Here is a 23,949-nt window from a genome sequence, read left to right on the forward strand (position 1 = left end):
ACTGGGATTCTGGGACCAGCCTGGGTGAAGGATATAAAGCTTGAGCTTTGGCTCCAGTTTTCTTCTTGTCATCATTTTATGGTTTTCTTCTTGTAGGCCTTGCAGGAGAAGCTGTGGAACGTGGCAGCTCCTCTGTACCTGAAACAGAATGCATTAGCATCTGCTGCAGCAAAACAGGTGAGGTGGAAGCAGCAGAGTCTGCATGGAGGCAAATCCTTGGGTATGAGTCCTTCCTTGGCCATGCAACAGTAATACACTTCTGTCCTTCCACTGCTATAGTCTGTCCAAGTAAATCTTAGCTCCCCAAAGTGGAGTAATTTCTCTTATCTTCAAAAGATGAATGGTGAGGAAGGGAGGTTCATGAGAACTGTAAAAAGGCAAGCATTTCACCCATCTTCCAGAAGAGCAAGAAAGATCCAGCAAATGGTGAGCTGCTTGTCCTCACCTCATAAGGAGAGGCTGAGGTCAAGCCTAGAGAAGGGTGGATTTACTACTGTCTACCCCTGTCTCATTGTAGGACAGAGCCAGACTGCTCTGGACAAGGGGCAGTGGGCAAATGATGAGATATGTCAATTAAATGTAAAGGGAAAATTTACTGTAAGGATGGTTAAATAGTGTAATAGGTTGCCCAAGGAGATGGGGGGAATCTCTGTCCCTGGAAGTGTTTGTAGTTTTATGTGTCTCTGCGTATCAGAATTTAATTAGACCTGCTCTGAGCAGGGGACCAGCCTAGATGACCTCTGGAGGTCCCACCCAGTCTGAGTTAGTCTGATTCTGTGATGTATAGATGATCTGATCCTGAAAAAACTGAAGCTAAGCCCTAAGAAAAAGAAGCAAGCAAGCTATTAAATAATCTGGAAACAAATCTAGGGTAAAAGCAAGTTCATGGATCTGCTGGGAAACTCTACTGACATTTTGAGTCTTCAGGTAATTAAGATGTAATAGGCAGGTACCACTGTGTGTCAAAGCCTTCTCTGCTGTTGATGAGTAGAAACAAAAGACTTCAGCTTTTGAAATCTTTTCTGATTGAACTGTCTGTCTTGGGTGCCCTTCTCAGTTGCATGTGAACCCCCTGGGAAGTTTTATCTATTGTGATGGTAAATGTAGATCACTTCCCATCAATGCAAGGTGAGGGAATATTTCCTGTTAGATAACTTGCAATTTCTTGGCTTGTGTACAGTCATACTGAACTCAACTGTATTAATTTGAGCACTTCCTCTTGTCTACTTAGCCCACCTATTCAACAGTTAAAGTATGATGAGTAAAACTGTGCAATGTCCTGTCTAAGCTTCTAACTACATACCTAAAGTAACCCAAGGTGATACTTATCTTGTGATAGTTCCCATCTTCATCTGCAGTACATGAAGTGTTGTAGAATGTAAAGTTGTTTGCAGGAGAACTTGTCAGATCTGGCTCCAGAAATGTAAACCTGAGTGGGACCATTGAGGTTGCTCTGTTGAGCTGCTCATGTTTGCATTCCAGAGTAGCCAGTGAGACTCATTGAGTGCTTTACACCTAGAAATTTAAAATGCAGTATCAAAAGACTGCTGGTGGAGGGAGTGTTTGATTCCAGGCCAAGTTTCATGAATTGTTTCTTTAATATAGCCAAGATAACCTTTTAATATGAGGTACCACTTTACACCATGAAGAATTTCACCAAAAGAATGAGACTCATGTGTTAATGTTTTTCTTGATACGAGGGAAAATACCAGACTGTGATCGTGCTTGTACCAGAGTTTAGCAGTCTGATGGTTTTTTATCCCTGTGGTGTCTGTCTGACAGATCTTGGAAGAAACCTACAAAATGGAGTTCATGTACAGCGGAGTGGAAAGTAGACAAGTGGTCATTATTCACCACATGAGACTGCAAGCAAAGGCCTTGCAGCTTATTGTGACTGCACGTACCACTAGAGGGTAAGGATGACCTGGTCAAAGGGTCTTCTTAGGGTTAGCTGTAAGCTTAGTTTCCTTAAGCTTTGTTTAAAAAACCAGCAAGGGTAAATTAGACACAAAACATGACAACATGCCAATAACCATTTGCTAAAGTAATTCAGGGTGAAGAGCCTTCTTTTGCCTTTGGTATAACTGGACAGTGACACAGTCATAAATTAAATGACAAAATTAGGAAGATGAGTTTTGGGGGTTGAGTTCTCTCAGCAGTGAGCATATAAATAGATTAAAAATGTTGTAGAATTGATACTTGGAACCTATTTAAATGAGAAAAAGTCAGGTATCAGAATAATGCACTAATCATGTTTGCTTCATTAAGTATTAGTTGCTGAATTTTTAGCATCAGAAAAGCATCGTCTTCTTGACTGATCTGCAACTAATGTGTGTGTGACTCAGACACAAACTGCTCCTGTGCATGCTTAGGTACACAGGAGGCTGTGAACCATTCGTTTTGGCTGCTGAAAATGAAGTGACACATGGTTTTTGGTGGCTGTAGAATTAGAACTGCATTTGGTGGAATTAGACCAAAGTAGTTGGTGTCCTAAATTGTTTGCTTTGTTTTGAGTTTTTTGCCATCAATTTACTGTGTTACCACAGAGGTCCATAATATACTTGCCTTTTAAATGCTTGTTTTATAGTTGGAAATATTTTCTAACAGTGGTTTTGGGAACTTAATTAGTGCCTTATGCAAAAAGGTTTTGTTGTGAGAGGGGGGGGATATAGATGTGAGGAACACTTTTCTGGCCTAGAAATGTTAAGATCTTTCTGGGTTTAGGAGCTTTAATAGGTTTCCAAATCATTTAAATGCTTATAGCCAGAGAGCAGTTTTTCTTTCTTTAAAACTAAACCAAGGAATATTATTTTCGTTACAGAGTTGAACCCCTTTTTGGGATGTGTGAAAAATTTCTGCAAGAAGTGGATTCCTTCCAGAGGTGACAAACTCCATTGCTTCTTCACTTTATGTTAGAAAGTTCTATCACCATTGTCAACAGTAGATATTCTGTTTGTTTTTCATCTCTTTGCATCTGCCTTCCCTGCTGTCCTACATTGGGAATTATCATGGGATAATAATAAAGCAAGAAGAAGCTTTGTAGTTGAAATACTTAACATCAGGATATTATGCTGGTACTTCAGGAACATGAATTAATTTTTTATAGAAAAACTGATTTTTTTTCTTGTATTTATAAGGATTTGTCTACCTTAAGTGGATGCTGTTGTGATACATACTTCACTTTTATTTATTACTCTGTTTTCGAGAGTCCTGATGCACTTTGACCTTTCAAGGATTAATAAAAAACCTGATTACTCTTGACATACTCTACATGTAGCAGTAAGTCAGACAAGAATTCTGCAGTATCTTTCCTGGCCCTGTCTCCTACTTTTGCCACCTCTTATTAGTCACCTTTACTTTCAGGGAGAATAAATGTATTAAATGTCAATTTTCATGAATAGATTGATTCTAGTGGAAGGTGTCCTGCCCATGGGAAGGGAGTTGGAACTAGATGATCTTTTAGGTCCCTTCCAACCCAAACTATTCTGTGGTTCTGTGATTCTATGAAATAGTGATGTGTTCTGCTGATCCCGAGACTTGATGCAAGGAAAAGATGTAAAGCAAATGAACAGTTCTGTTCTTCAGCTATCAAATGAGATAGACATTAGGGTATGGGTGAATTCAGTCCCCTTTTCTCACTAGCCACAACTGCCAAGCATATGGAATACAAATAAATGTGAATTTTATCGGAAATAGAGATTTTGCTGAGGATACCTGTGTCTCTACACTACCTATCCAAGTCCCTTCTGAGTCATAAAATCATAGAATCACAGAATGGTTTGTGTTGGAAGGGACAATAAAGATAATCTGAGTCCAATTCCCTTGCCATGGGCAAGGACACCTTCCCCTAGACCAGATTTCTCAGAGCCCCATCCAGCCTGACGTTGAACACTTCAGGAATAAGGCATCCACAGCTTTTCTGGGCAACCTGTTCCAGTGCCTCACCCCCCTCACAGTGAAGAATTTCCTTCTAAAATCTGATCTAAATCTCTCCTCTTGTAGTTTAAAATGGTTCTCCCTTGTCCTGTCACTGTCTGTCTGTGTAAAAAGTTGTTCTCCCTCTTCTTTTTAAGTCCTCTCTAAGTACTGAAAATTTGCACTGAAGTCTCCTCAGAGCCTTCTCTTCTCCAGGCTGAACAATGCCAACTCTCTCAGCCTGTCTCCATAGCAGAGATGCTCCAGTTCTCTGAGAATGTTAGTGGCCTCCTCTGAAGTTGCTCCAGTGGGTCCATGTCCCTCTTACATTGGGGGCCCCAGAGCTGGACAAAGTACTCCAAGTAGGGTCTCATGAGGGCAAAGTAGAGGGGGAGAATCACCTCCTTCAACCTGCTGGCCACACCACATAGCCCTTGATGTCAGTTTGAGCACACAGCACGGTCCCAACACAATTAGCCAAAATAATTTCTCATATATGTGAGAAGCACATCACAAGAGGAATGTATGTGTCTAATTCTGTCAGTATAACAAAATATAAGGATTAAGTAGCTAGACTGAAAATAACAGTACTGTAGAAAAAGTTGAAAAAAAGCATTTGATTTTTAATTTATTCCTAACACAGATGTTTCATCTCTGAGCTCCCACATATGCAAGGCAGTTTTGTAGATAAATTGCTGGACTTAATGCCCAGACTTGTGACGTCTAAGCCTTCAGAAGTGGTCAAGATTCTTCAGACAACACTGCGACAAAGTACCTTTCTCCACCTTCCTCTTCCAGAGCAGGTTGGTTTAACACAGAGAATTAGAATGCAATATCCTTGTGGACTGTCACAGCATCTGACTAGTTCCTAATATACCATGAAGTTTTTAGAATTCAGGTTCTTGGTCAGTTACAAGTGTTATTTCTTCAAAGACTTCATCTTCTTACTCAGCACTACTGCTAAAATTATGCAAAACTTAACAATTCGTGGCAGTATCTAAAAAAAATTGCAAGGTTCATGCACTTCTCTGTTAAGGACAGCAGTAATTACATACTTCTTTTCTTTCCTCTTTCCCCTACCTCCTTATTTTTGCCAATCACTTTGCCCCTAACAGCTCCATAGAGCTACTGCAAATATCATTGAGCCTACTGGTGAATCTGATAATCCCCTGAGGTTTACATCGGGGTTGGTTGTGGCACTGGATGTTGATGCAACTCTGGAACATGTGCAAGATCCCCAAGGAACTGTTAAAGTTCAGGTAAGAAGTCACTTGACATAAATACAAACAAGATTGTGTCTTGGGGGGAGTTTCTTTAAGGATGTCAATTCTTTTAAATTGCAAATAATTATGTGCTTTATTAGTAACAATGTTGGATTCCTGTGTTTTGACCACATGTTCAGAAACTGGCTTGTCTACAGGGTGCTCAGGTGACTTGGGTGCAGTTCCTGAGAGGTTGCTTTGAGCACTTTGATGTCATTGTGTGCTTCCACGTGCACTGGGCATGTTCCAGACATGAACACAAACAAATGCTGGTGAACTTCCAGCTGATGTAGTGGGAGAAGGAGGAGCAAAAGATGCTGTTCCAAACAGCACAGAAATATGCAGGCTCTAGTCTGTTTGTCTTCCAGCTTTTCTCCTTGCTGCTGGATCACTAGTTTCAAATGCAGCTGAGGAGGTAGGCATGGTAATATCTAAGTAAAACATGCAACATCACCACATAACAAAGGGATTAAAACCTCAGTTATGATGCAGAGGAAGAAGCTGATGTCAATGTGGGTTTTTTTCCCCCTGTACTGTGTTTCTGAATGGCTGGCATGTGGCTGTTCTGTCATGGCTCCAAGCTAAAACCCACCTCCTTGCCTTCCCAACTCAAAACAGAAACTACCTAAGTAGTCCACGTGGTGAGATCCCCAGTACAATTGTCATTCAGTTGTTTCTTTTTTTTTTGTTAGGTGTTGTATCCAGATGGACAAGCACAGCTAATCCATCCTAAACCAGCTGATTTCCGAAATCCTGGCCCTGGAAGGCACAGGCTGATAACTCAGGTTTACCTCTCACACACAGCCTGGACAGGTAATGTAAATGATACAAGTTCCTGTGTTTGTGTGGCTGCACTTTTCTAAGACAGGAGCGTGTCTTGCTTCATCCCAGTCCCTGGCACATAAGATGTACATGCCCACAGTCTTGGGGGCTCTGAGGATCCTAGAGTCTAAGCTGTGGTTGATGCTGCAATTAGTGTTGATCAGGTTTGTGCTCTCAGAGTCTTTGAGCAGTTAGGTCTCCCTGGTTGACAGGGCACTGCTGCTCCAGAGATGACTGGAGGGGCTGCTCTCTTGGGAGAGTCCTGGGAGCCTTTGCACAGCCATGTTCAAGGTGAGTTCACCTGTTTCTGTACGGAGCAGGATCAGCTGCAGGAGCCAGGTCTGCATCCTCCTGTAAAGGCAAGGAGTCATGGTAAACTGACTCCTTGGAATTAATTGTTTCAGATTTGACATGTATTTGAGCATGGCAGAGAACCTTTGGAACTGTATGTACGCAGCAGTACAATTGCACTGCTGATTAAACTTTCACCCTTTTAGTGCCCTAAAAACCCACCCTTTAGCTCTGATGAAATATGTGAATCCAACATTCATGTTCAGTCTCAGTTGGCATTCACACTTCCTCATGGAAGCACTTCAGTAATTGCCTTGTGGACTTGAAACAAAAGCAGAGTATTTCATTCACAGCTCCCTTTGTCCTGTCTTTGTTTAATCCCTTCGCGTTTATTCAAATGGGGGGGGGTCTCTGAGCATTTTTTTTTCTGAGCAGTTTTTAATTGCATTTGGTGATCTTTTCTTTTAAAACAACAGAATTTTATTTATTGCCATGTTTCCTCACATACTCCTTTTTATATAGCACTGCCATGGTGTACTTACTCATGCTGCTGTCTTTGTTTTGTTTTGGAAAAGAAAACATGGTATTGTTTCTTTGACTGGAAGTATCTGTGTTTAAAGGTTGATCCTGTACCAGAGGGAGCTGAATGAAGTCCTTATTTTTACTTCTGCAGCATCCACTGGAAGGGCATTTTAAGTATGGCCCTAAGGGATTCTGTTCTGGTGTCTCCTCTAGCCATTATTTTAATGATTAACTTTGACACTGGCACTTAAGCATATAAAACAGGGAGGACACTGAGCTGGGAGGGGCTCAGGAAACAGGGTCAGAATTCAAAGTGGAGAAATTGCCTTAATTCAAGACAATGAAACTCATTAAAGGCCAGTAGAAAGGGTGTGCTTTCCTAAGCCAAGGAGAATGCCCAGGTGCAAAGCATGGGTTAATAACTGCCAGGGTGTAGAGCAGAAGTGACAGAGGTGACTGCAAGCTGCACATAACAGAAGAGTTGGTGATGTGAAAGGTGAGCTCAGGGAGGTGTTTGCTGAACTGTGGGGTAACTGTGAAAGAGGGTCATTTCTTGTGTTCTGTCTGGTGCTGATGATGTCTCGGCTGGAGTTCCACTGCATGTGACTTAAAATCCTGTGGGCTTCAGTAGTTTCATTAACGTATTCCTGTTGTAGGTTATCCCTGGTATACAGTTAAGCCCTGCAAACCATGTGGTGCTCACTCCCCAGTGGGACAGGGAAGAGAATCAGAAGGGCAACATGAGAAAACTCATGGGTATTACACTAATCAGCAATAGCTACAAGATCCCTGTGCTGTTGGCACCATTTTGGTCACAAATCCAAAACATGTCACCATGCAAGCTTCTATGAAGGAAAATTAACTTTACCACAGCCAAAACTAGTACAAGTCCATCAAGAAAACCTAAAAGAATCTCTTTTTCAGTCTAGAAAGGAAAAGTCCAGCAGGCTGCTGAGAGTAACACTGTGTAGACTAAAATCCTGATTTGGTTGTGACCACTGTGAGAAGAGTAAAGTGAAATCATCCTATGTACAGGATTAGGAATATCCTATATGCCTAGCTGCACTTGGTGAAAGAGGGAGAGGCTGTCTTGCAGTGCAAAAGCCTCCAACAGAAGAGAATCTTCAAGTTACCTCCTGTGCCACAAGTCTTATCAGACGTCATCTGGATTGATCCTGCCATAAATCCAGTGAGCAGGCCCTGCAAGTTCTGTGGGGATTTTAATGATTTTATTATTTGGTTGGAGTTACAAATTGCAACTTTTAAAAATAACTTAAAAGTAAGTTGAGATTTTTTAAGTGATGGCAAAGAAGGCAGGGGATCCTGAAACAGTACTTAGTTTTGCTGTGCCGAAAGTAATGGCAAAGTTGTGTTTTCAGACACCAGACTGGATTCTGGGCAGACCAGAATGGCTCTACACTTACCCAGCATATGTGGTATAAAATCCATTCAGTGTTGGTTTGCTGTGCAATGACAGTCATGTTTGGGTTGTTCTGTTCTTTTTCTCTGCAGAGCCATGCCAGATCGAAGTGAGGTTGCTACTGGCTTACAATTCCAACAGGAGCAAGGCATCTGCTAGAATTCCTAAATCTACCTGGAGCGAGAGCTTGGAGACTCTCCCACCATCTGAAAATGGCATAGAGGGGACCATACCATTCAGCAAACCTGTCAAGGTGTATATAATGCCCAAACCTGCCAGGCGGTGAAGTCTATCACTAAAAGAAACCTATTTATGGGATTGCTGGGTTGGGTTACAAGAAAACAAGATGCTCTGTCCAAGAGAGCAAACCAAGCCAAAACAGACATCAAAATAAAGTTGCTGAAGAACAGTTGGTCTCCTCAGCAGCAGACAAATACAGGAGTTACTCAGCTAGTTAAGAGTGATTTCAAGAAAATGCAGGTCTTTTTACATTGACTTAACAAAAACAGGACAGTTCTCAATCAGCATTGCAGTAGTAATTTCACTGGGCTATATCTTCAGTTTTTATGTATCAAAAATTTCTCTCCAAGGCCTGTACATTCTCTGCTATGTATTTATTATGTAAATGCTTGTGCACAGAAATCAATGTTATTTTTACAGTACTCTTAAGTGAAGCTGAGGAGTTCAGGGTTTTGTGGGGGTTTGTTTGTTTGGATTTGGTCTTTTTTGTTTGTTTGTTTTGTGGAGGTTTTTTGTTTTGTTTTGTTTTTTTAGTGTCTAAAACTTGCATTTGTGCACTGGTACCTAATTTCTTAGTTAAAAAGCATATTCTAAAGTACTATTGTTCTTGTGTGGGAACTGCACCTCCGAGGGAAATTGCCAATTGCCATAGGCTAAATCTGGAGCTGGTTTACATCTTCTATAGCTGAACTGAAGCTCGTACAGCTTTGGGGAGGGCACAGGTTGTTCATGGTGCAGGAGGAGAAGGAACCTGTTTGTGCCAGCAGCAGAACTTCGGTCAGCAGGACATGGAATTTAGCTGAGTTACAGGAACAGAGCAGTTTGTTATGGCTTTTGTTCGTTTATGTGAAATGGAGTCAAACAATCTCCATCCCTGAGATGTAACTCAGCTCTCCTATTGCACATTTGTACATCTTAAAGAACAACATGATCAAGTACCAGTAGGAAAATTCCTAACGAGGTCGCACTAAGCTTTACAGGATCTGCTTCCATGTGGTGATCCGGGCCTGAACCAATACTTAGCAGGATGAGAAAAATCTACGTTTTTCAATTCAGCAGTACTTTTGGCACTCAAAGGCTTTCTGATCAGCTGAAGTACCTGAACATGCTCCCAATTAAGCAGCAGTCAAGCAACTTTTCAGTGTTCCCTTCTGGAGGTGAGCTGGGACTATGGAGGAACAAGAACTTAGTTAAAACGTGATCCATCTGGCATTCCTGTCGGGAAGTGTGTCTGTGCATCACTTCTGTGTGCCAGGCTTAGTGGACTGAGGAACCTCCTATGATTTGTAGCAATCCTTTGGTATGATTTTCTAGGGAGACTTAATGTGTGAAACATTCTAGTGCAGCAGCCAAATGCTACCTGTGTTCATAAATCAGTTGTTTTTTTGGTTTTTTTTTTTAAAGATGTATTTTTAGCAAGTAAACAAAGCTGTGAAGAACTACTTTCCGGTTATGCAGAGATTAGTGTAAATAATAACCCCTTATGTGCTTTCCTGCAATAAAATTTGAAAACTCGTGCTATTTTGTTTCCTCTTTATTATATGACTGAACATGGATGCCTGCATAGTACTTGGCTAATACAATTACTGCACATTTTTTGTGATTTTAATTTTTTAGCACTGACGTTGTGGCGCAAAGGCTCATAGCCATTAAACTTTGCTGCTGCTTTAGATATTCTTGAATTAAATATCCTTTCTTAGTGCTTCTGCTCTTACAAACTAGTTTTTGGTGTTTCACCTTCACTGTTTTGAAAATCTTCTGCACCCCTGACAGCTGAGTTGTTATTGTCTGACTTGGCTTTGGCATCCTCAGTTCAGTTCCCAGCAGGCAGGGTTGATGTATCTCTGTGTCTGGGTGGATACTTGACGAGTTGAGTGAGCTCATTATGGACTTTTTTTTCTTCCTCTCATTTTTGCACTTCACGAGTATTTCTGCAGTTTGTCGTCCCAGTAAAGTTTCTAATTTAAATGGTGTCCATATGCTCCAGGCCATAATGGATGCTGTGGTAGGCACAGCACATATTTTCAATATCAGAATTTTGGCATCTTTCTCTCTTTTTCTAAGCGCTGGATCAAATTTCTACCATTTTTCCCCTTCATGCTGTCCTTGAGCTCCTTCCATGCAACATATTAGGCAAAGATCAATTGCCTTCTGTATTACCAATGGGAATCCAATACTGAAGGGCTGTGGAAAAGAGCTGCTGTCAATCCCTTCTCCACCCAGCCTGTATTTGTGCTTGGGACTGACCGTTTCACACCATGTTCCAATATATGGGCAGTCTGAAAGGAAATTTGTATAAAAAGCACGTGTTACTGTAGTTGTTTAAATCTGGATGTTGGCTCTTTCTTCCCATCCCCAGGTTTTTCTGCTCTCAAAAATACCAGAGTTCACGCTCTTTGTGGAGCTGCAGGACCTTGTGTCATCTCAGAAGTATTTCTACCCATTCACCAGTTGCCATTTATTTTGGATAATTTTTGGGCTTCTGCCCTGCAATAGCCTATAAGATGATTGATCTCAGAATGAAAAGAAAAACAAAGGGCTGTACTCATGCTCAAAGATAATTTGCATCTTTCATCTCTGTTGAAGAGGGAACAGAGGACTTCAGATCACAATCAGCCAAGTACAGGGAGATTCTGTTCTCTCAGATGGCTCCAAGGGTAGGAACTCGGTGCCAGTACAGCTGCTGCCACAGGGAGATTGAGCAATCTACAAAGGAAGGGCAAATAATTTGCTAAAAACTAACCATGTTCAAACAGCCCTCACCTCTGCACTGTACCTCCTAGTTAGAGGTAAGGGAAGAGGGTCAAGAATCTGGCAGAGTAAGGAAAAGGCTGACCTCATGTGAAAGAGGTGTAGCTTAGTGGTGTGAAAATGTGTTGCCCTGTTTACCATTAACTTTCTGGATTTAATTACATATGGCATCTGTGTGTGGGGAAGCCCAACTCTGAATACATTTAATGGGAAATTCCTATTTAGATTGCTCAAGTCCACCAAAATTCATTAGGCCAATTTGCAAGTAAATAATGCAATTATGGAGTCAAGAGCTCTTAAAACAATGCATAAATGTATTGGGAACAAAGTTGAAGCCTATGAGACATTAACTTGGACCTGCTGTAGCTTTCACCTCCCTTATTTTAAAAAGTACAAAAGACCTAAGTGGGCAGGTACACTCCGTGCAAAAAGTACAAAGCAAGTTCTTGGGAAGACAGAAGAACAGGGCATGCATTTAAATCGGACTGTATGACATCATTGAATCATTTGCATTGGAAAAGACTGCTAAGATCATCGAGTCCAACCATTAACCCAGCACTGCCAAGCCCACCTTTAAGCCATGTCCCCAAATGCCACATCCACACGTCTTTTGAACACTTCCAGGGGTGGCAACTCCATTGATTTCCTGGGCAGCCTGTTCCAATGCTTGACACAACTCTTCTGGGGAAGAAATTTTTCCTAATTTCGAGTCTAAAACTCCTCTGGTGTGACTTGAGGCTGCTTCCTCTCATCCTGTCCCTTGCTACCTGGGAGAAGAGACTGACCCCCCCACAGGCTACAACCTCCTTTCAGGCTCTTGTAGAGAGAGATAGGGTCCCCCCTGAGCCTCCTCCAGCCTGAACACTCCCAGCTTCCTCAGCTGCTCTTCACAAGACTTGCACTCTGCACGGTACTGTGCAGGTCATCTTAGGTTCCAGCTGACAGAAATGGATTTATTGTGGAATCCTGTTTCACTTGTCTGAGTTACAATCACTTTTTTCGTTTTATTTCACTTGCATCTTCCATTTTATTCTTAGTAGCAGGCACCAGGAATGCAGAAAGGCTGTCTTTTTACTTTACAGTTTGCTAATGCCATATTAGTGGGACTCCAAAACAAAGTTGAAGGCTCTTGGATGCCACGCTTTGCACAAATCCTGCCTGATGTCCCTTAAGAATGCTGGTCGTGTTGCATTCGGTGTGTCAGTGAGCCTCTTTACAGCCTGTTTGTCCTGGCTGCCAGCTCGCACATGCTGCTGCACAAAGATAAGGGCTGGGGACTGACCCGCTGGGCGGCGGAGCAGCCAGGGTGGAATCTTCCTGGCTCCCAGCCCAGCCGCAGCTCGGCTTTAATTTCAGTGTCAGGGTGGGAGTTCACTGCCTACTGGGACATAGTTTTCCTGGTGGGAGGCAGAGCAATGGTGTATGTGAGAAATCCTGCACTATAAAACTGCATTCCCATGATTTGGGAGATGAGCCCGTAATTTTAATGAATTATTTATGGCTCTAGCTGAAAGCAGCAATTTAACAAAGACACTGGTTTGAGCTCTGGTGGAATTTTTTGATGAATCAGTCCCAGCTGTTTCCACCATGTAGCAAAGCGATTTCAGGCACCAAGAAGGAAATTGGGCTTTCAGGGATTGGAGCAGCCCAAGTGGAGCAGACGCTTTTTGGGAACTGACAATGCTGACTCAGGAAGCTGTGACGAGAGCAGCAATAGAAGACAAGGATGGAAAAGACTCGCAGCAGATAATCTCCTTGTTGACACTGAAATTTTGTACTGGTGGTGGTGAAACTTAGCAGTTTGCCTTTAAAAACAGAAATCCACTTCTTTGCACACTGCAGCTCCCTGTTTTGGAAGTGGAATCTTCTGTATCCTACAAATTGCCAGATGAAGGGAAGAATAAAGAGGCTGCAGCACAAAGCTGGGTAGGGCTCACCTCTGAAAGTCACCTAGCAATGCAATATGGGCTCTGCTCCTCACATGCCTTTTGGGAGGATGAATCGTGTAGCAGCAGCAGTGTGAGGAACCCACAGTTTTTCTCAAATGCAGAACCTGGGCTGAGCGGTTTTGGTGAAAGTGGCATCACCATTAATGTGCCACATTAACATGAAAATATGTTTTTAAAAAAATAACCTGGAGGAGAAAGATAAGGTGTTTGCTCAAGTTCTAAGTGTAATTCACATTCCAGTTTTTTAAGTACTGCACTGTCCTCTCAGCCAAAGCCTTACAAAGCCTCTTCCTATTTGAGGCTGCCTTAAGGCCCAAAGGCCGACAAAATAACGCAAATATATGACCACAATCAAGAGTCAAACCATTTTCACTGTAAGACAACAACATTTAATGCAAAAAGCCTTCACACTCTGTGATTTGGTAGGAACTCGTTCTGCTGGCATTCCCTTGGGATGACCACAGTCTTCTAGGTCAGTGGTTCACCTTCTACTTCACGCCAGGCAAGTTATTCAGAAAAATATCACAGTAGCTACAATGAGCATTTTACCAGCTGCTGCATCACAGAACACAGATGCAGCTGGAAAGGCAGTTCCTGCTGGGTTAGATAAGATTTTGCCTCAAATATAGCTACACTAACAGAAAACATTGCTGTAATTAGGAGATTGCATGATAAAACTTTCAAGTACTCACTTTCCCTTTACTTTTACACCACATTGTTTTTTATCAGATAAAAGGTTTTAAATGATTACTACACCAAATAAACAGAAAAAGAACATAGTATTTGGGGGGAGTCATTGTGTTCTCATATCAATCTAAGCCTCTCTGCTACTGCCTGAGTAGCACCAACTGCCTCAGGGCTTGTACAGCCTCATCTCTGTACTTTCATTAACACATACAAAATCAATATGCACAGAACAAGAAATAGTGACCCTGGTGGGAAAAAAGATCTACTTAATAGAAGCCCACCAAGAACAACAACCAAGAGAACTTTTTAAATTTTCAGTGTAATAATATACTTGTTGGTGCAGCATTTAAAGCATCAGATTATGACAACCAGCAATAATTCTCACAACCATCCCCAGCTTGCCAGCAGCACCTTGCTAGCAGCAATTTCTACTGATTTCCTAAGGATCAACATTTTATGCTGCTGCAAACTCTGATTTTGTAACGCATCTTTCAGATGATTTTAAGCATTTCTGAATAGATATGTATTGGACAACTCAATCCTCAGAACTGGCAATTAATAAGAACATTCTTTAGGGCCCATATTTTATGTCTATACCCTGTAGATGTTTTCCTCTTTGTCAGGTTCAATAAAAAATTCAGAAGTGTTACATTATGTGATGTTCACGAATTAGCAAATATCCTGACTGAAGTCACCAGCAGGACGCAAAGTTGCATATTCTGAGTTTACTTTTTAATTTTGTTTTATTTTTAACTACTTTATCCAGTGGTGGCAAAGTGCTTCCTTACTGCTTCAGATCTACCACTTGACTGTGCTCATCAGCTAATTTATGGCTGCATTCCAATAGCCAATAACGTAATTTTGGGACATTTTCTAATAAAAGCATTCAGAACATAACCTTCTGATTTAGTCAACAGGTGAAAAGTTAAGTAACCAGACTACGGACAGCCTTCAGAGGAAGGTTAGGCCAATCTTAAGAATATACAGAAATTATTCTGTAATTAAATAATTTCATTCCCAGCTCCATTTTGTGAGCCCTCAATTTGTTTAAATCCTGAACTAATAAACCGTCAGCGCACAAATGCCTTGGCACCTGAGTTCACACTCTGTTGACTGTAATTTGATTCAGCAGAGGTGTGTCCGTGATTTGGCTGCAGTCAGGGGAGGTGGGATGAGCTGTAATGCTTCAGCAGGTTGAGTGGAAGACTCCCCCCACTCTGACCCCCTGAGCAGCCAGGGTGTTGTACTCTGCCACAGCCTTCTCCGTTTGCAAGACCAACACATCAATCCCGTTCTTCTTCAGATAGTCCACGGTGGATACTGGAACCTCAGAAGAGAAGAGGAAATGGGAAAAGCAAGTGTTAGATTCTTTTCCCCTTACACTGGAAGGCTTGAAGAACACTCATGCCATTTGTTAAGCACCACTTAAGTAACTGCTAATAGCCAAAATGATAATATGCTCCGATATTTCTAAGATTGATTTAATTTTTTTCTCTTCAATAAAGCTACTTTTATATCTACACCTCATATATCTCTTTAGCACACTTTAAAATGCAGTCCTTTCTTGCAAAGATAAATAGAATTGGAGCTAAAGGTATTTAATCTAAATAAAGTATTACTCATCCCACCAGAAAGCTAAAGAGTTGTTTCTAATGAAGTAAAGTCAGCACTTCTGAGCTTTCTGTAGCTAGTTTATCTGCTGAAATGACACCCTGGCAACATTAGTAACAAAAATGCCGAATTATCAAAGTATTCATAGCAGGCTAGAGAGCCAGTTTATCATCTATTGCAAGAGGAGAGGACTAATGACATACTGAAAAATTCTCCTTGTTTCAGTTGCTCCTGTAGCAAGACATAAACCTGTTTACTGCTTGACATTGACACTAATACAGAGGAACTCAAATATTTTTTCTTTCAGAGGGACCCCTGACAGGAGCTCAGTCATGCTAATCCTGAATTTCTTCCCTCTTAGTAGAGCATCTTCAGTTTAATTTTTTTTTTCCCTAATCAGAGGGAGAGGAAAAAAACCAGTGCTAGTTTATGCTTCTCACAGAACAAAAACCTACCTGCAAAGCCTCATTCATTCCACGGCCAATCACCACAGTTTTAACACCCTTCTTGACGACTTCTTCAAGGTCAGCGGGCTGCACTCCTGGAGAATGCTAAGTGTCAGGGAAGGAAAATAATAGTCTGTATACTGACAGCATCAACCAGGAAAGCTGGGTCTGTGTGTTCTGAAACTGTTCACAGAGCAGCAGGGTAAATTAGCCACACCAAAATGTAACACAACCCTCTTTTCTGCGTACACAGAGGAGGTAACACTAGAAACTGAAAAAGGTATTTTATATGCAGATGAAGGATGACAGTTAATCTATTGATGGTTATATTATAATTCCTTATTAAACAGTCAAAAAAAAAGATACATTACACATTTCTAAGACATTTATGTCTAACTACTGGCATTTTATAAATATTAACAGTTAAAGTGAAATCAATAAATGGCAACATGCTGCTGTTTGATTTCAAATTAACAAAATCTTTTTGTAAGAAAGATTGTGGCAAGCCAAAGTTTACTCACTTTAAATACAAAGAGCTCCTCAAATAATTAAAATGATTAAATTATTTTCTTGTTTACTTTGCAAATCTCATTTACCAAAGAGGACTGAAATGTATTGGGTAGCTTCATTTCAGTTAACAGCTTCCATTTCTGCACTATTCTTTATTTTGAGAAAGGAATATTTGAAACCAAACCCCTCCAAGAAGGAAAGAACTTTCATAATACATTAACTGAGTTTTTAAAGAAGCACACTCATTTATTCTTAGCACACTTTAAACATATGAATCCATAAATACACCTTCAATAGTAAAATAAAATATTATTATGTCACACTAACTCTCCTGGATTCAGTTTCTCTGTACAACCTGTGGCTAGAATTTGCCCCCTCTTTGGTGTGCACTTCTATTTTTAAACCATAAACACTATTTCTCCCCCCTTTTTTAGTAGAATTCTGAAGCTTTTTAGAGGTCTGAGATGTTTCTCTACTTCAAGTGAGAGAAAGTCAAGTAAGTAAGCAAGTAAGGCTTCTCAAGCTGAAACAAATGATCTCCTGAAGCCTTCCATGGTAGAGTGCAACTTCCAATGAGTGCATTAAACTTATTCCACAAGAAAGTCTTTAGCCTGGCTGGTATCTGAAGTTTCAGTAACAGAGGTGATTCACCTCTGTGGTTCTCCAAGTTCACAGAATCACAGAATACCTCAAGTTGGAAGGGATCCATGAGAATCATTCACAGGACTACCTTAAACTAAACCATATGGACCATTAGTCTAATATGGCTATTAGTGCTTAGCTACAGAACCCTGCAGGGCCAGTTACACAATTTTCCTGATGAAAGAATGCCATATGAGACAGCAGTGTGACAGCAGAGAAGGAGAGGATGCAATTTATTTCCAACTAGAGTGTGGGACATGACCAGCACTGCTTGTTTCCCAAACTTCAGTTCCATCTACCTCAGGAAAAACACGCTCAAAGAAAGTAGGCCACTGTAGTACACCATAAAAAACCACGCAGAAAATGCACCTGTTGAATCCCACTGAGCAATTTTTTTACACTTCTTCTCAAGTTGGAGATGCAATCTAGGAAAGCTTAGTTCTATTCTTAATATCTGTTGTCTGCTATTTGTTTTAAAAGCAAATCACCTATCTCCTTATAGCTGCAAGGATAGGACTGACCTACAGCAGGAGCTTTACAGGCAACAAACCCTAAATAGATATTTTTTTACTTCCTGATTATATAAAAAGGATGGCAGAAAACCTACATCTCCAAAGAACCCAACCATATTTTTTCTCCTGCAAATTTAATTTAACATAGACTTGTTTATTCTTGTTTCATTTGCAGAACTCCTCTAAAATTTATGGATTTAAAGATTTTATCTGTGACATTAAGATATCAGTTGCTAGAAACTTCCAAAAGAAAGCACAACTTCTTAATGTCAATAAATGCTTATAATTTGAAACTGAAGTTTTTCAGTGGTTGGAATGAATATCGATATGTGACTGACCTGGAAACTAGTTGGGAACTTTTCAGCTACCCTATATGTTCTGCTTCTCAGGTCCTGTGCATATAAACCAGGAAAACAATACTGTCAAACAAACAGTGACTCTCACCACATGACCCAGCCCTTTGAACAGCCAGTCAAAACTTAGTTTTTTATAATCAGACCATAAAGGAAATACATTTTAAAAGGTTACATATACAGGTACCTTTCTCTCTGCAAGGTGCAGATATGTTTGCACGACAGCACCACCTTTCTCTTGGCATAAACTTACTCTGCATAAATTGAGCTCTGATGGCTTAAAAAAGTTCTGTTCCCCCAAATACTACAGTTGAAGTTCTGAAACCAAAGGTTCTGCACTTCAGTTGTGTCAAAATGAATTCAACAGTTGTATCCTCTGCATGGATACAGCTGCAGGTGCTGGGTCTAAGCCCTGGTCAGTACACAGTTCTTCTGTGCTTTAACTTTTGCTTTGAAAGCATGGAACTTTTTTTTTTCTAGCCAATCATCTATGCCAGTGCAAGCTCTAATACGGGGAGAATTATCAACATTGAGTTCCTAACGCAATAGATTCAATACTGCTTCTAAGTCTGGAACACCAACACTGTTCCATGCACTTTTATACAATTCTGACTGCATTTACAGATAAACTTTAAAAATTACAAGGGCAAGCACTTAGTATAAGGCTTCCAAGAGAAGTTACTGTGTGGTTAGCCAGGCTGAGCTTTTCACACAGAAACTAGTGCATGACACTGCATCTGCATATTTTTCCTCTGAAATAAGTACAAGAGACCCCAAGGAAAAGGATATAAACTAAACCACATGCATTGTTGTCTTCCAAACATGTAAGGTCAGTGACTCTTGATTTTTTTACTTCTCATAATTTCTTTTCCTATCTCACTCAAGACAACTTTTGTTTAGATGGTCTGAAGAGAGGTTGCTACTGGTATCTTATGACAATTGCCCTCTTAGCCAGATGCAGGATGTTGTTTGAAAGCTCTAAGGTGTGTGATTGTTATTTGGTCAGGATAGCTGTGAGGACTGATGGCAACAGCTGCTACATCCCTGTTGCATGTAGGACACTGTGCATCTGCAGCCCTCTGACCTCTCCACAGTCACCTCCGAAATGTACATTCAGTTCTTACCAGGAAAAGTCTAATGGCTAGATGAAAGAAAAAGGCAACTCGCTGAATTTCTGGCTGGAACTGTTCTCTGGACCATTCTCAGAGCCCTGTTTTAAACGCAGGGTAGTAAACAGTGAACTTACATTAGTCCCAGTTTCTCGCCAATCCCACGTCCGGCTTCCTCCCGGCCATACTTTGCAGTCCTTATATGTTGTAGAGCAGCCTTTCACCTTCATCTGACCCCAAGAAAGGGAAGCAATTTCAGGGGAAGACATCACAAAGTTGAAACAAAGTCTGGAAAAAGGATATTTAATATATAACATCAGGCCAACATATGCAGCACGTTAATAAAAACGGAAAATTCTGTCCTTGCCCCAAGGAGCTAGGAAGGAAACACTATTACAGACTTCATCCATGTGACTTTGTGACAACAGACTTGAACTGAGGATCAGCAGATTTGTTGAATTACCAGTCCTCTTCGGGATTTTGTGCAGGATTTTGGGCAAATCATTTTATGTGCTAAATCTGTACAAGTACTGGGTGTTCAACTTTAAAAACTATCAACAGGGATCAAGTGCCAGAATATCCTCTCACATCTGGGTTTTAATCTTCTCCCTAAAATGTACAATGAAGATGATAATAATTTCCTAAAATATCTGAGATCTACACTATTACCTTGGTTGCTTCACTAAAGTGGCAAATGAGGCTAAAAAGAAATCCCAAACAAACAAACCTAACAGAAAAGCCATGAACCAAACAGTGGCACTGCCATATTGCTACAGCAAACAAGACTTCCAGGGGTGTAAAGGGGTCAAACCTTCTTTCCCCCATCCCTCCTGACAGAGGGCAAGTCTCCCACAATAGTTATACATCCAAATAGCAACTTGTCTAATTGTTTGACCTCAATCTTCATTGTTTCAACTTAAACCCATTGTTTCTGAATTTTTCTGTTGGGGACAAGTAGAACAGCTTAATTTTTGTCCTTTTCACCATTTTTTTTTGTTTTCTTGAGGATTTCACTCAGGTTTTTTTCCTCTTCATTTGGATCAAATAAACTTCCCTTCGGTCATGTTTTCTAAATCTCTGCTTATTTCCTCCTTTTTTTCTGTGGCATCCAGCAACTGGCATGCATCTTTCTTTGAGGTCTATTGCCTGGAACTAGACAGAGCCTTATTGGTGCCGCTACAGACCAACTGCTTTTTGGTGTGTGCCGCAGCAATGTTTGGATCTGCTGTCACAGGCACTGCTGGGCACCACCAGGGCAGGGGCTCTGCCTCACAAAGTACCGTGTTATCTAATCGTGTTATCTCACCACCGAAGCTTTCACCCTCCTCACAGTCCCTCATGTTACTGCAGTCTGATTGCTGGTGTGATTGGGGCAGCAGAGGAAAAGAGAGGAATCACAGGGTGATGATATACGCTGGAAGTGTGTTAGACTAGCGTGGCAGTCCACTGACACATCTCAGGGGGAGAGTCACCTCTCCGCCCTTCCAGTTCGCCTGGTCTGAAATCCGCATTATGAAGAAAACTGGCTGTTTCTGCAGTAAAAAGAGGCTCCACCTCTGGCTAATCCAGAAAATCTCTGTGGTGGATCCTTCCAGATACACAGATTTTCATCCTTTACCTTTTAGTTGTTGAAATTTACCAGGAATTGAATTGTGTAAATTCATCATAGGAACCCTGCTGGCAGAGATTAAAGGCACTGCCCTTGCAAAAGAGGAATCTTTGGATGACCAGGCTTCCAGTCCTCCTGGAAGCCTCCCTTCCCATCTTGCACGTGTTACAACAGACACAGCACAGCTAGATGGGACATGCTCTCCTCAGATTGCCAGGAGCAGGTCTCAGTATCCGCCTAAAACATTGCATGAAGGAAAAAAGGCATTACTTTGGATCCAGCATAGGACTGAGTTTGCCAGAGGTGCTTCTCACACAGGATAGTGGGGCGATTCTTTTCCTTCTCACTACTGTGTGATGTTTGTGGCACATATGTCCTGCTGAACAGGAAGCCAGGCAAGAAGCTACAGGGGACTGGAGCTTGCTTGGATTCATATATCCTAGATTCTCTCATCACACAACCACGATGCAAGGGATTCAAACAAAGGCCTGTATGACTCTTTTTCCAAAAGTCTGCCTGAAGGGAGATTGTAGTTGAAGAAATAACCAGCAGTAGTCCCAACAAAATGAAATTGAAGAGTAAAGGTGGAACAAACCTCCCAGAACCTGGCTCTGAAGAATGAAGACAATTTTTGAGTGTACTACTTTTGAGAGGAAATGGTGGAATTAGACCTGGAGGTTGGACAGAGGTGAATGAACGATAAAATGATCAGGAATATCAGCTTCCCTAATCCAAACAGTACTACAAGACTGGAACTGTGCAATCAAACAGGCACAAACTGCAAATGGGAGAGCAAGGATTCCATGCTATCTTTTCCAAAGAGCACAGAAACAAGTAAGTAGCAGAAACGAAGAAACAAAATTTACATGGCATAAATACAAATTGGTAATCTAAAACTATTTCCCGTAATACTGCCAGAGAATATCAGTAAGGGCAGGCTATTTGAATAAATATGAGTATCTTAGACTAGAGTAAATAAGAATGAACTTATTGACAAGAACTTTGGACATTCTTTGATGAGGGGCATGGTCCAATCACCAAGGAGTAGGAAAACAGTTCTCGGACAAATTATTTTTTTAAATTACTGACTGTGAGAAATGTACAGTATGAAAACATATAGTAACACTTAAAATAAAAGAGACCTTGAACTAAATGACTTGAAAGTACAACCTAAAATAGCAATTTCTGTAAACTGTGGTAGTCGAAACACAAAGAGAAAAGGAGAAGAAATGGTTCGGGGCTCTGTAAGCAAAGTCATGAAAGTTTAAAAACATCAGAAATAAAGGAAGCAGAACTTGAAACAAGGCAAAATCCAAGTTTATGCCAGGAGACTATAGGGAAAGAGAGAAATGAAGCAGTGGCTAAGGATGGCAGAAGACAAAAGTAGCTGAGAACGAAATGGAAGAAACTTGAGACTGAAGTGCAGTTGTGCAAGCAGGTGGATTTTGAGATTGCCAGCACACCTGTCTTCTGTTCCAGAGCAGCACCCACCAATGACAAATAGAATAAAAGAGGTGAACAAGGGCAGTGCACCTGATAATATTTTATCAAGACACTGCAGAAGGAAAGAAATGTTTCATAAAATCCAAAGGGCAACCCGAGACCAAGGAAGAAAAAAGTGAAAGAGAAAACTGGTGTATGTGAAATTTGGGGCAGAACAAACTCCTGTAAGGGATCAGAAGACAATGTGGTTCTCCAGTACTGCCTGGGAACAGGGTCAGGAGGTGGAGGTGAGAGACTTCCCATTCCGGGGGACACAGCAGCTGGAGAGGCAGGTCAGGATTAAAAACAGACAGCAGAAAGGCAAGCAGAAAGGCCGGGAGAAATTTAAGCGAGCTGTGTAGGGAGGGGGAAGATCTCAAGTTTATAAAGGAGAAAAACATATTTTGGGAATTCGGCAATCCCACTTGGCCGGGGAGCCTGGTCAAGACGAATTAATCGGGGAGGTCACGGTGGAAGGGGGTCGCTGGTAAGAGAAGGAGGGGACAGCACTTTGGGAACAAAGTGGGGAGAAGAAGGAGGCGAGGACAGAGAACCCAGGGAAGCACCACGGGATGGGAGTGGGAAAAGGGAGAAGGGAAAGTACAGCTCTGGAACCCCTCGAAACATGGACTTGCGTGACGGGGCACAAGGACCGGGACCAGGACCCCGATCAGGACCAGGATCGGGGCTGGGATCAGGACCAGTACCCTTACCAAGACGGGGACTGGGATGAGGACCGGTTCCGTGACAAGGCCCAGGCTCGGCCCAGGACCGGAGTCTCCCTCCCCGCCGCCCCTCACGCCGAGCTCCCCGACGCGCCGCACTCACCGCCCCGCGCGCGCGGACCCTTTGCCCCGGCGCGCCCCGCCTCCACCCCGCCCCCGCGGGGTAGGGGCGGGGCCTCCCAGCTACCGCCCTCTCGTTGGCCAGCGCTCCCCACCCTCCCCGCCTCCGCCCGCTCCGATTGGCCAGCCCTGCGGTCCGTCCCCGCCCCGCTCCGCCCCAGCCCCGCCTTGTTTTCATTCCCCCGCGCCGCGCGCGGCGGAGGGGAGCTGGCTCGCGCCGCTCTGGCCGCCGCCCCCTGCCCTCCCCTGCCTTCGCCGTGCCCCCGGTGCATTGTGGGATAGTGGCGGCCCGGCCCGGCAGCGCCCCCTCCTCCCTCCCCCTCCCCAGCTCCTTCTCCATCCCCAGGTCCAAGATGGCGGCGGCGGCGGCTCCTCCGGCCCCATCCCCGCCGCCCCCTGCCCCGGCGGGCCCGCGGTGCCCGGGCTCCTGGCCCAACTTTGCCGTCGTCTGCTCCTTCCTCGAGCGCTACGGGGCCCTGCTGGACCTGCCCGAGCTGCCCTTCCCCGAGCTGGAGCGCGTCCTGCAACCGCCGCAGGAGCCCGGAGACCAGGGTGAGCGACCCCGACACGTCCCCCCGCCCGCCCGGGCCGGGCCGGCCGGCTGAGGGGGGCCCAGGGGGTGGAGGGGGGGGGCCGGGGCTGTTCCCCCCCCGCCTCCTCCCGGCCCCGGGGGTGGAGCGCGCCGAGGGAGAGGAGGGGCCTGGGATTCCCGGGGGGAGGGGAGCCCTCGCTCCCTGCTTTTTTTAGGGGGGAGCAGCTATTTGTTGGGGGGGGCGGTTTATGGCAGGGCACCAGAAGGAGTAGGGGCACCTCGCCCGTCCCCTCTCCTCGCTCTCAGTGCCGCCTGTGACCCCCCTCCGTCCCTCCCCCCCCCCCCCCGACGTTTCCCTGGGTTCGTTCTCGAGCTCTGTGCGGGTGGGACTCCTTGCAGAAAGGAGGGATAAGCTGAAATAACTATTTTCGTTCAGCTG

General features: G+C 42.9%; 3 protein-coding genes across 6 annotated transcripts in view; 2 read left to right on the forward strand and 1 right to left on the reverse strand.

The window, feature by feature from the left end:
• Positions 1-9,993, forward strand: part of INTS4 (integrator complex subunit 4) — a 33,193-nt gene extending 23,200 nt beyond the window's left edge. For both annotated transcript variants that reach the window (XM_027666819.1, XM_027666900.1), the window contains exons 17-23: positions 97-177; positions 1,783-1,913; positions 2,822-2,881; positions 4,559-4,718; positions 5,031-5,174; positions 5,870-5,990; positions 8,325-9,993. In XM_027666819.1, the coding sequence (XP_027522620.1) occupies positions 97-177; positions 1,783-1,913; positions 2,822-2,881; positions 4,559-4,718; positions 5,031-5,174; positions 5,870-5,990; positions 8,325-8,518 (891 nt within the window). In that variant the 3' untranslated portion in view covers positions 8,519-9,993. The remainder of the gene's footprint in view (positions 1-96; positions 178-1,782; positions 1,914-2,821; positions 2,882-4,558; positions 4,719-5,030; positions 5,175-5,869; positions 5,991-8,324) is intronic.
• Positions 9,994-13,538: 3,545 nt separating this feature from the next.
• On the reverse strand, positions 13,539-23,013 carry AAMDC (adipogenesis associated Mth938 domain containing). Of its 3 annotated transcripts, none has more exons than XM_027667418.1 (4): positions 22,962-23,013; positions 19,180-19,330; positions 15,926-16,021; positions 13,539-15,186 (listed from the first exon to the last, which is right to left on the reverse strand). In XM_027667418.1, exons 2-4 carry the CDS (start codon positions 19,309-19,311, stop codon positions 15,046-15,048), a joined length of 369 nt encoding a protein of 122 aa, XP_027523219.1. In that variant the 5' UTR covers positions 19,312-19,330; positions 22,962-23,013; the 3' UTR covers positions 13,539-15,045. The 3 variants fall into 3 exon arrangements, with proteins under 3 accessions (XP_027523219.1, XP_027523303.1, XP_027523383.1); XM_027667502.1 differs by having other exon boundaries at positions 22,877-22,974; XM_027667582.1 differs by lacking the exon at positions 22,962-23,013 and adding an exon at positions 22,841-22,859.
• Positions 23,014-23,316: 303 nt separating this feature from the next.
• Positions 23,317-23,949, forward strand: part of RSF1 (remodeling and spacing factor 1) — a 59,114-nt gene continuing 58,481 nt past the window's right edge. The window contains exon 1 of the mRNA XM_027667693.1: positions 23,317-23,530. Within this exon, the coding sequence (XP_027523494.1) occupies positions 23,332-23,530 (199 nt within the window). The 5' untranslated portion in view covers positions 23,317-23,331. The remainder of the gene's footprint in view (positions 23,531-23,949) is intronic.

This window comes from Corapipo altera, unplaced genomic scaffold (genome assembly GCF_003945725.1).
Source record: "Corapipo altera isolate COAL_440 unplaced genomic scaffold, ASM394572v1 0, whole genome shotgun sequence".
Lineage (NCBI taxonomy): Eukaryota > Metazoa > Chordata > Aves > Passeriformes > Pipridae > Corapipo > Corapipo altera.